This window comes from Berghia stephanieae, chromosome 13, assembly GCF_034508935.2.
Source record: "Berghia stephanieae isolate SIO BIC M18660-M18661 chromosome 13, UCSD_Bste_1.3, whole genome shotgun sequence".
Lineage (NCBI taxonomy): Eukaryota > Metazoa > Mollusca > Gastropoda > Nudibranchia > Aeolidiidae > Berghia > Berghia stephanieae.
The window spans coordinates 33,648,604-33,660,606 of record NC_088372.1 but is presented as its reverse complement, the minus strand read 5'-3'; the positions used below and the strand labels follow the sequence as shown (position 1 = coordinate 33,660,606).

The 12,003-nt window shown below is 35.9% G+C and overlaps 1 protein-coding gene across 5 annotated transcripts in view; it reads left to right on the top strand.

The window, feature by feature from the left end:
* The window catches only part of LOC144959099 (N-acetylglucosamine-1-phosphotransferase subunit gamma-like), a 35,520-nt gene extending 31,583 nt beyond the window's left edge, over positions 1 to 3,937 (top strand). For all 5 annotated transcript variants that reach the window (XM_078891508.1, XM_078891513.1, XM_078891510.1 and 2 more), the window contains 2 exons: positions 907 to 973; positions 1,332 to 3,937. In XM_078891508.1, coding sequence (XP_078747634.1) covers positions 907 to 973; positions 1,332 to 1,345 — 81 coding nt within the window. In that variant the 3' untranslated portion in view covers positions 1,346 to 3,937. The remainder of the gene's footprint in view (positions 1 to 906; positions 974 to 1,331) is intronic.
* Positions 3,938 to 12,003: the final 8,066 nt, after the last annotated feature.

Below are 12,003 nucleotides of genomic sequence, written 5' to 3'. Positions count from 1 at the left end.
TTTTTGTATTTCTATTTTGTTTTTATTTCTTTGTTGTTTTTTTTTGTTTCTCTTTATTCTTTTTTTAAATTTCTTTTTTAAAAACTATTTTGTAAGCTTTTGACTTTTTTTTGTTTTTGTTTGTTTTGTTTTGGTTTTTCTCTCTTCTTTTCCTTTTTTTTAAAATTTAGGGCAAAAAAAAAAAGGGGGGGGGTTGGAGTGGGGGTGTGAGCTTTTTGGTTGTGGTTTTGGTTGGTTGTTTGGTGTTTTCTTGTTGCTTTTCCTTTTGTGTTTGAATTTATTGGGCAGGGAAAAGAGGGGGGGGGGGGGGGGGGGTGGAGCTGAGGTTGCCTTGAGACTTTTAGGATAATACCGTCATCACCTTGAGTGTTGTTCAGCTGTATTCTTTAAAGATATGACAAATATTAATTCATCTTTTATGATGTTTGCACAAACTCTTCCATTTCTTGTGTCCCTATGGTGAAATAGTAGGTCTTTGATTTAAATTAAAAACGCAATTCAAAAATAGGTCCATATGTTCGAGTTTGCAATTAGGCTACAAGAGCATGTCAGTTTCATCTCCTCTCTGCCAGGACTGAACTGATTTGATTGTTGGGTCTGTTTGATCTCTGGCAGAGAGCACTCTTGCGACCAACTAAGGTACTATCCAAAGGATGGTCAGTAATTGTTACATTCCATCCAATACTTCGTCGTTAACTCCAACTCCATGGGCCTTATGTCTGCAAAGGAATACTTTTTTAAAAACTGAGCTTATATTTTTAGATGTTTTTTAACTGCCTAAGGTTTTATTATAAAGATGAAGGGAGTGAAATAATACAGGATATTCTTATACTTATATGTAATGTTTCATATTGGAATCATGATGATTGAGGAAATCATTTAAAATGATCCATAATCTCTTTTCAGGCATATCATTTATTAAAAGAGCAGAATATCGCCCTGAAGCAGCGTTTGAAATCAATGAATGAGACAGGTAAAGACTTTCTTGGACTGAAATTATTCTCCATTTTTGGGGGTTTCGTTTCGTTTCTTTTAAAAACATTTTTTAAATTTTTTAAAATCAAGAATTCCTTATGAATATGCTCAGTGTTGATTTTTTTTTATTCATCATATTAAATGTTTTGATCTTTGTTGAACTACTTGCCAAGAGATTGACCACCAATTTTTTAATTTTTTAAAAAAAATATTATATATAATTCTATTACTATGGGAGCAAGGCGGTGGAAAAGAGTTAGATAATCCTCTGTCGTGGTACATGATAGAATCATCAAACATTTAGATTGTAATTGTGACAATAAATAAAATAATAATGTTTCTATCTCCATCCTCAGGTCCTGACCTTTAGAACCACAGCACATCTTACAGTGTTGAAATGACATCATCCTCAAAGAGTTCACATTCCCTTTTTTTTTTTCCGGTAAAGATCCAAAATATTAATTTGTCTTATGGGAGCACCTTATAAACCCTGTAAGCCTCACGAAGCAGTGATGATAATCTTCCGTGGAATTACAGGATTTTGGGATTTTCTCAGAAATTTTCGGTTGATTTTGCTGTGTCAAACATTTTCCTCTGATAAAAGCTCAGGTCAAGTGGTTGATCTGTGAAAAAAACTCCATCATGTCTAGTGTCATATTTTGATACCTGTGCTCAGTTGCATGAATTTTGGTGACAGTTACATTCCCATTTTTATGGCGTTAGTCTAGACAAACTGGCGCCAGATGTCACAAATGAGAAAAGACAATTGATGGTCGAAAAGGGAGGGGGTGGGGGAGGGGGTAAATGAGTGAAGATTATACTTGTAAGATTGTCAAGAGTGGTAGTACAGTTATAGGTCCGTTTAAAAAGATAATAATTATTATAAATTTCCCCTAATTAGGAAAAAAGACCCATCAATTAAACTACTCTCTCTCTCTCTTTCACTCTTTCTTTTCTCACTCTCTTTCACTCTTTCTTTTCTCACTCTCTCTCTTTCTGTTTCTCTCTCTATCTTTCCCGTATCCATACATCTCTCTCAACCATTCTTCTGTCAATCTTCATGTTTACTTTATAAACGGCATCTGGTTATAGAGAGATTATATTAATTTGTTCCAATTATAAGGGGTGCTCAACTTAGTTTACTATTTTTCATCATAATCCCTACCACAACTACTACTCCAACTATCATCACATCATCATCCCTACAACCACTACTATCACAACCACCACCACATCATCATCCCTACAACCACTACTACCACAACCACCACCAAATCATCATCCCTACAACCACTACTACCACAACCACCACCACATCATCATCCGTAAGACCACTACTACCTCAACCACCACCACATCATCATCCCTACAACCACTACTACTACAACCATCACCACATCGTCATCCGTAAGACCACTACTACCTCAACCACCACCACATCATCATCCCTACCACTACTACTACTAAAACTTATCACCACATCATAATCCTTACCACCGCAACTACTACAACCATCAGTACATCATCATTCCTACCACCAAAACCACTACAATCACCACATCATCATCCGCACGACTCCTACTCCTACTACAACCATCACCACATCATCATCCCTACCACAATTACTACCACCACCACCACCACGTTATTCCTACCACCACCATATCATCATCCTTACCACCACTACTACCACAACCATCACCACACCATCATCTGTTCCAGGCCATAATAGACAAGTGGGAATCATCAATATATGAATTATGTTTATTGATATTTCAAGATATCTTACCATTCATGTTATTTTAAGTTAGACAATGTTAGTGAGAAGAAATTGATTAGGGGAAATTGCTTGGTGCTTTTTTAATAGTCGGGACCTGTAATTGATTTAACAAATTTCATTGGGCAGGGTTCTTGACCTCCCATAGTGGACAGGGAGGTACTTACTGTGTCTTCTATACCCCAAAATCTGTTTTCCAACTTGCGTTCTGTCTTGGAATGAGATTACTTGGTTTTGTCCTGGCTCTAGCCAAATGCCCTTGCTGAGAGGGAAACATTCAAATGTAAAAATAGTTTTGGAAGTTGATATTTTTTCCCTTTTAAATAATCTCTGTTATGCACTGTATTATTGTAGATCTCCCTCACTTTTTTTGAATTGGTACGATATTCTGCACCAAAGGCACATCTGTAGATCTCTACATTTTTATATCATTACTGGGTTTTATTATTTACATTTTATTGATTTAAGTTGTTTTGGACTTTTATGTTACAATAAAATGGTGTAGTAACAAATATGTCGTTTCATATTACTGCTCAGTTTATTTGAGTGCATACATCTTAGTCGGACCTTGTGCTTGTGTCTGGGTGAGTCTTTTAGGTGATCTCAAACTAAGTACTTTGACAGTGTGCTCTTGGAATCTACATCTGTTTCCTATTTGAACCAATTCCCTTTTGTCTTACCTTGTCTTGGGTGCTTTAATTGTATTTCTAGAACTTTTTACTATCCCATTTTCTCCCTTTTTACTGGCGCTGATATGACCTTAGTGTGTTGCAAGTGCGTAAAACTCTTGAAAACAAAAACAAACAATATCTGGGTACTTTCACGTGATATTATTTTATAATTGCACCCTTCAAGGAGAATAATCAGCTGGGTTTTTTTAAATGTTGGTTTTCAATTTTTTAAATTTCTGAATATTGGGTGTTGAAATTTTTAAAGAAAATGATTGATATAAAAGTATTATTTGAGTTTTTCTCATTATCGGTCATAATTCTTAAAATACGTTATTTCAATTATGCCCATGCATACTTTCATAAGATCTATAACTTTGATCTCAAAGTCATTACCAGGACAATACTACCACACTGCATATATTCGGCATATAATATAATTTTGCCTTTCTCATGACTTCGACTTTGTCACATAATTTCGTCTTTTTTATTAAATATTTTGCTTCTTTTTTTAAAATTGGAGTTTTGGCAATTTTTTAATTTTTTAAATACCTGGAATAGGATTTGTGGCTGGTCGTAATGATTAGCAGAATCTATTGATATACTCAGGTGAGATCCCAGCGTGCTTGGTTGGTAGCATTTTTGTGGTATAATTTTTTACAGTGCACTCTCCCGATAACGACATGGCTCGGGACCAGAGGTGCATGTCGTTATCGGGAACATGTCGTTATTCGGAAAATTTCAAGATGGCGGAAAAAGGGGTGTGGTTAGACCCTTAGAATGTACATTAATGTACCAACCATAGTGGGTGATCAGTGATCGGACTTTCCAAACATGTAAAATACACGAAGTGTGTGTGTGTGTGTGTAGTTTTGTTGTTTTTTTTTTGTTGTTTTTTGTGTGTCATTTTCCCTCTGTTGTTTATCCGGGCTTGGGACCGGCATGAGTGCAGCTGTATTTAATAATACAACTGAACACATGGCCACATTAAAAATGTTTTTTTGCTGTTTTTTTGTTGTTTTTGTTTTTTTTGTTTTTTGTTTTTTTTTTGTTTTTGTTTTTTTTTTTTTTGGGGGGGGGGGGGGGGGTTTAAACTAACTGTCGGATTTCGATTTAGAGACGGAATCCATAATCCCGGTCTGTCGCTTGTTGCTGTAAATCATAGGGCCGACATTAGGACATTTCATTGGCCGATAACAAAGTGATCTCATCTGGCTCAGAGAATGAAATGAAACTTACCGGAAACAACATTTTAGCTATTTTTATTTTTGTATCTAGCAAAGTCACAGCCGATTATTGCTAACTCAATGTCGTTATCCGGAGAGTGGTCTAAAAAGTATGTCATTATTTAGAGAGTTTTATTACTAATAACATATAGTAACAAAATCGGGACCGGGGGCCAATGTCGTTATCGGGAGAATGTCGTTATTCGGAGAGGTCGTTATCGGGAGAGTGCACTGTATTTTTTTTGTTGGGGGGGGGGGGGCATTTTTTCTGGAAGAATAAATGACTTTGAGATCATTCGGCATTCGTTATTGTCTTGACTTAGACCACCAGAGACGTGGTTAATGACTTGATTTTGTCATCAAAATCGTCAGACTTTGCAGCTTCGGTTGTATTGCAGATCAATGATGTGAAAACGCAACCTATTCTTTTCAATTCTGTGCGATAATTTTCAGTGATTCCAGTTTTGTGTGTAATGTTAGTCGCAAGATGTTTCATATCTGCCGATGACATTGGCTTTTTGGAAAACCACAAGTCAACATCGTGAAATAAAAAGCATTCCCCAAATATATATCAAAGCCAATATAACAAATCTTATCATTGCCTCTTCTGATCATGACGACGACGACGACGACGACTCTTTGGGGTTGTCTGACCTCCCATGTGGAGGTGACTTTTGCTCTGTGTTCTATTTCTATCCCCCTGTGTTTTCCCTATCCATGGTCTGGTATGTCCTTGTTCTGGATTGAGATTGCTCAGTTGTCTCCCTTTCCTGGCGGGGATCTTTTGCTGAAAAGAAAACTGTCAAATGTATTTTTTTTATTTTTAGAGATGAGGATTTTTCCTTTGCAAATTGTCTCTCTGGGTGGGCTCCCAACCTCCCATAGTTGGCAGGCAGGTACTTGTTGTGTCTTCTATCCCCCTGTATCTGTTTTCCAATGATTTTCTTTCTTTGTCTTAGAGATTACTTAGTTTTTTCCTGACCCTGGCCAGATGTCCTTGCTGAGTTGAATGTATAGTTATAGTTTTGGGAAATATTTTTTTCCTTGTAAATCATCTCCTGTTATGTAGTTATTTTTAAATTTTAACATGTGATTTGTAAACATTTGAGTGTATTCCTCTTAGTAGGATCTTGTGCTGGTGTCTGGGTGAGACTATTAGGGAGCGTTCACATATTACGTCATCAAAAATTTGCCCTTTTTAGACCCCCCCCCCTCCCCCAAGTCATCACTTGTCATCATTGACCTGACCCCCCCAACAGATGATGACGTCATCTAATTTAATAAAAACTAAAAGATAACTTTAATTTCACAATATTTATTATTCATTTTTCAAACCATAAACATTGATTATCAACGTTTGATAAGACACATTCAGACATTTTATTAATTTCAGAAACTGTTGATAATTTATGTTTTACGATACATTGGGGACATAAAATTTAAATTTGCAAAGATATAATCTAACAAACATTATTTAAATTAGGCTACTTGATGCAGGTGCTATTTAAAAAATTTCAGAAAGTGTAATTTAAAATAGTATAGGAGGCAAATTATTTTATAGCATATTAGTCTTTTAGTGGAATGAATTTCTGTTTCAATTTCCAAACATAAAATTAATTGATTCAAAAATGTTTCTGCCTTGGACCTCTGGCAATGTACTATAAATAGTATCATCAATTTCATCTTCATCGTCATCACTTTCTCCCATATGCTGTTCTTCTTGTATGCCGCATTTTCGTGAATGGTCTTTCATTGCTGTGATCGAGGAGTGATACAATGAACATTTAGGGCAAGTTCGCCTTTTGAGAAGTGATACCCCTTTCCCATCTTGTTTCTTGAGAGATGGGCAATACTCATCATAGCAATTTATCTTTAGCTGTTTTGAAAGGAACAAACGTTGAAATAGGCTTCCAAATCTTCCATTATTGCCTATCTCCAAACCATCATCACATGAAGCAAGTGGTACAGGTGGTGGCAGAAAACGCTCTGGAAAAAAAGATGAATAGTTAGTACGCCAAGGTTTGCAGCATGAGTTGTCACTGCATTTCACTATTTGCAGCAGATATCGGGATTGACGAATGTGTTTTATCTTCCAATCATCTGTTTCTTGAAATTGAAGTTTGGGTCTTGGATTTTCAGGTGGAGGGGTGAATTTTCCAACTACTGGGTATCCTAATTAGCCTATGTTTTGATGACATCATCTTGGGTCTGACCCCCCCCCCCCTCCCCCATGTCAACACATGTCAACATTTGGTAGACCCCCCTCCCCCCCTAGCTGATGACGTAATATGTGAACGCTCCCTTGGGTGATCACAAACTAAGTACACAGATAGTGTGCTCTTGGAATCTACATCTGTTCCCTATTTGAACAATTCCCTTTTGTCTTACTTTTTTCTCAAGTCCTTTTAATTGTACACCACTAATGTTTTTGCTTTCCAATTTTCTTCCTTTTTACTGGTGCTGATATGAGCTACAAATTTACTGTATAGATTGAATGAAGTTGATGCCACTTGGGTCTTTGTTATTGTTTTTAGCCATCCGCGTTTATGAGTAATTCTCACTAAACTGCATTAACCAGACTATAAATGTTCATGGTTACACATAGTTTTGTGTGTTAGTCCGTTATACTTCCGGATGGCAATGTTGTGAGCTTCTTAACCAAGCGCATACTATCTATATCAATCAAACAACAAACGTTACACACAGTTTTGTGTGTTGGTGTTTAATTTTGCTGGCAGACGTTTGAGTGGTTTACCAAATTACTAATAAAAGATGGAACTGTGTATTCAGTCCACCGGAAGAGATTATAATTATATGGGCTAAACTGTTTGACAGAGCGCGAGAAGGCAAGGTGGCCGGCTGTTTTAGCACAGCGTAACTGTAACCGGGCTGGGATGAGTTAGGTGTTCGAGCTCCTTTCTCGGCATAATATTTTCTTTCTTTCTTTCTTTTTTAAATTTTTTTTTTTTTTTTTTGTACTCCCTTGGCAAAAAATTCTTAATTTTCAACTTCAACACGTTGACACCATTCCTAGTGGCTTGAGAAGTTTGAACGACATTTAACATTTTTTTATTTATTTATTTTTACTCACTTATAATATTATTTTTAATTAGAACGCAGTAGTGAGACGTCAAAATTTATTGCCTTGTGCATTCCTTGTACGTAACAATATGACTCAGGAGAAAAACGAACAAAAAAAAAAAAAGATAGAATACAAAAAGTTAAGAGAACAACTTTATAGTTATAGGGTCTTGAATATGTTGAGGGAGCGTCAGAGAGAGAGAGAGAGAGGGTGGGGGTGGGAGAGATTAGGGAGAGAGATAGATAGGGCTACTAGAAAGGAAGAAATGGGATACTATTAAAAAAATTCTAGTTTTACAAAATATGATAGACAATGAACAATAGACTAGCCCTGCAAGCCAAAGGACAAGGAATGATTGTGAAAGAAAAAGATGTCCACTGGTTGACTGAAAACACAGTTCCATAAAAGATAGCATCAATAAATTATAGGCTACTTACTCATTTCTCTCACTCAAATTTTGAGTGAGTGAAATGCTAAGTACATTGGTGGTATGCTCTTGGAATCTACATCTGATCCTCCCATAGTGGGCAGGGAGGTACATACTGTGTCTTCTATCCCCCAATATCTGTTTTCCAACATGCTTTCTGTCTTTGTCTTGGAATGAGATAACTTGGATTTTTCCTGGCCCTGGCCGGATACCTTGGCTTGGAGGGAAACAGTCAAATGCATAGTTATTGTTTTGGGAGATGATATTTTTTCCCTTGTAAATCATCTCTCTGTTATGTATTATTATATTTGTTATTTTTAATGTATAATGCAATGTAAGCATTTGAGTGTATTCCTCTTTGTTGGATCTTGTGCTTGTGTCTGGGTGAGACTTATAGGTGACATCAGGCTAAGTACATTGATGGTAAGCTCTTGGAATCTACATCTGATCCCTATTTGTTTCCAATTCCCTTTTGTCTTACTCTCTCTCTCTTGGGTGCTTTAATTGTAATTCTAGAACTTTTTACTATCCCATTTTCTTCCTTTTTACTGGCGCTGATATAACCTAAATGTGTTGCAAGCGCCGTAAAACCCTTAAAAATAAAAACAAATATTTGTCTTGGGGTGAGATTGCTTGGTTTTGTCCGGACCTTGGCTGGGAAGGAAACAGTCGAATGTATAGTCATGGTTTTGGGAGATATTTTTTTTCCTTGTAAATCATCTCTCTGTTATGTACTGTTATTCTTTTCATTTTTAACATATGATTTGTAAACATTTGAGTGTATTCCTCTTATGGGGACCTGTGCTTGTGTCTGGATGAGAGTTTTAGGTGATCTCCAACTTAGTACTTTGATAGTGTGCTCTTGGAATCTGCATGTTTCCTATTTGAACAAATTCCCTTGTCTTAACTTTTCTTGGGTGCTTTAATTGTAATTCTAGAACTTTTTACTATCCCATTTTCTTCCTTTTTTTTACTGGCGCTGATATGACCATCACAAACCTTCTAAATCAAGTGTATGACACAGGAAAAATGCCAACTGATATGAAACGATCCATTTTTATAGCATTACCAAAAAAGCCAGGGGCAGTTGATTGTGAACAACACAGAACTATCAGCCTAATGAGCCACCTCACAAAAATTCTTTTGAAGATAATTTTACTAAGAATAAGAAATAAACTGCGACCTGAAATTGGGGAGATGCAATTTGGTTTTGTTGAGGACAAGGGTACCAGAAATGGAATATTCACATTATCAATGCTGATGTATTGAAGTAAATAAAGATCTGTATATGTGTATTCAAAGCCTTTGATAAAGTACAACACGAAAAACTATTCAAAATTCTATCATCCTTGGACATTGATGGTAAAGATTTAAGAATATTACGGAATTTGTACTGGAACAAGAAGCAGCAATGCGTGTTGACAACGAGCTAAGCAGTTTTACACCTATTAGAAGAGGAGTTAGGCAGGGGTGTATTTTGTCTCCAGATTTATTCAACCTCTATAGCGAAATGATATTAAGAGATATCGAACATAAGAAGGGGGTGTGTATTGGAGGAAAGAATGTAACAAATCTGAGGTATGCAGATGATACGGTTCTACTGGCAGAATCTGAACATGAACTACAAGAATTACTGGATGTTGTAGTCAGGAGTAGTGAAAATATGGGTCTGGAACTGAATATATCTAAAACAGAATGTATGACGGTATCTAAAAATAATAACCCACCAGCCTGTGTAATAACAAGCAGAGGACAAACAATACAACAAGTTGAATGTTTCAAATATTTAGGCTTCAATGTAACATCCAATGGAAATCAGATTGTGAAATAAAGAAAAGAATAGGTATGGCGAAGAATGCATTCAACCAGCTGCATACAATTATGAAAAACAGGAATATTAGCATGAAAACAAAAATCAAGGTCCTGGATTGCTATGTACTGTCTGTGCTGCTATATGGTTGTGAGAGCTGGACCATAAACAAGACAATGGTTAAAAGACTGGAGGCGGCGGAAATGTGGTTTTACAGAAGAATGATTAGGGTGTCATGGGTGGAAAGGAAAAGAAATGAAGAAATTTTAGAAATGGCAACCAGAAAAAGATCACTGATAACAAAAATCATCAAACGCCAAATGGAATTTTTAGGACACATTATCCGCCACCCTGGTTTGGAAGTACTCGCCTTGACTGGAAAGATGAATGGGAAAAGAATAAGAGGAAGACAAAGAATAACTTATTTGAAAGGGATAAGAACTTGGTCAGATGAAGCTGAGAAAGGTGGCGCTGCTTTAATAGAATTGGCAAGAGATAGATCAGCTTGGCGGAAGATGACCTCCGACGTCTGCTTCAGATAAGGAACTACATGATGATGATGATGATATGACCTTAATGTGTTGCAAGCGCTGTAAAACCCTTAAAAACAAACAAAACATGTGTATATAGTAGAACCTTATTATATCTTTATTTACTGAATAAAATATGATACATATAATACATATGTACATAACTCATTGTTTTGTTTTTATCTCTGGATAGGGGTGTGGGGAAATCAACATTAGCTCAGTTAGTTGAAAATTCGTCGGAACTCGCAAAAGGACTGAATTCTATCTTGAAATGAATGACATACTTGTTTGATTTAGGACTCACTCATTTTACTACCCTTACCCAAGTGTAAAATGAGTACCTGGCCAATAGTAGCATTGTCTCTGTCGAAAAAAAAACAAAAACAAACAAACAAAAAAACTTTGCCTAACAGGTGTTATGTCTTTGCCTACAAGTGGTGTTGTTGGCTTGGAACATCCTGTAAAATGATTCGACTTTGAGCAAAGTGAATGGATACAAATACAAAACAGCTCACGATTTGATTATGATTACGTCCTACATGAAAATTAATTCAAGGGGCATAACAAACATAATTCAAATATTTTTAGATAATGCGAAGTCGCTTCCCTTGAATTTAGTCAGTTCCCAAAACGAGGTGGACAGATCAATTTTGAAAAAGAAAAAGCCAAATCCATTTTAGGCAATATTTAATTTTAAACGAAATACCACATAAAACAAAACAATTTCAATTGGTTAGGAACGAAGATTTAAGCAAAAAAAATAATAAATAATTTCCATCCCCCTGACATGAGTAAGTGTATCGATTTAATGAAAATGCCAAAATGGGAAATAAAATTAATCATTGTCAAACTGCTTCAAAAAAAGGCATTTTTGGAATTCGGCAATTAAAATGCCAAGCTGGCTTACCGATTGCACAAATTTGTTTTTAACCCTTTCATCTTCGTCTGGAAAGGGTTAATGAAAACCCCTTGCAAACGGAATGCCAGCTTGACCTTTTAAAATGCCAAAATTGGAGAAAAAAAATATTCAATGTCAAACTGCTTTAAAAAAGGCATTTTTGGAAATCTGCAATTAAAATGCCAAGCTGGCATACCGATTGCACAACTTTGTTCTTAACCCTTTCATCTTCGTCTGGAAAGGGTTAATGAAAAACCTTATGCAAACGGTATGCCAGTTTGGCATTTTAAAATGCCAAATCCTAAAATGGTGTTTCTTTTTGTGGGTCTTGATTTTTGTTGCATTTTTTCGTGTTGTTTTGTCTGTTTGGGTTTTTTTTTAAGCTTTTTAGTTTATAAAACATGGTCATTAGGTACAAGAAATATTTGAGTAAAATTTTTTAGCATTTGTTGTTGTTGTTTATTTTATTCAATTTTTAAAATTAAATAAACAATAAAGGCAAATTATGAAACTCGTGAAATCAAGGCAATCGCTATAGCAATTTGGCCAAAGTCTGCCAAATACATTTAAAAAAAAACAATATATTTTGGCCAGTTCAGTTTTGTAGTTC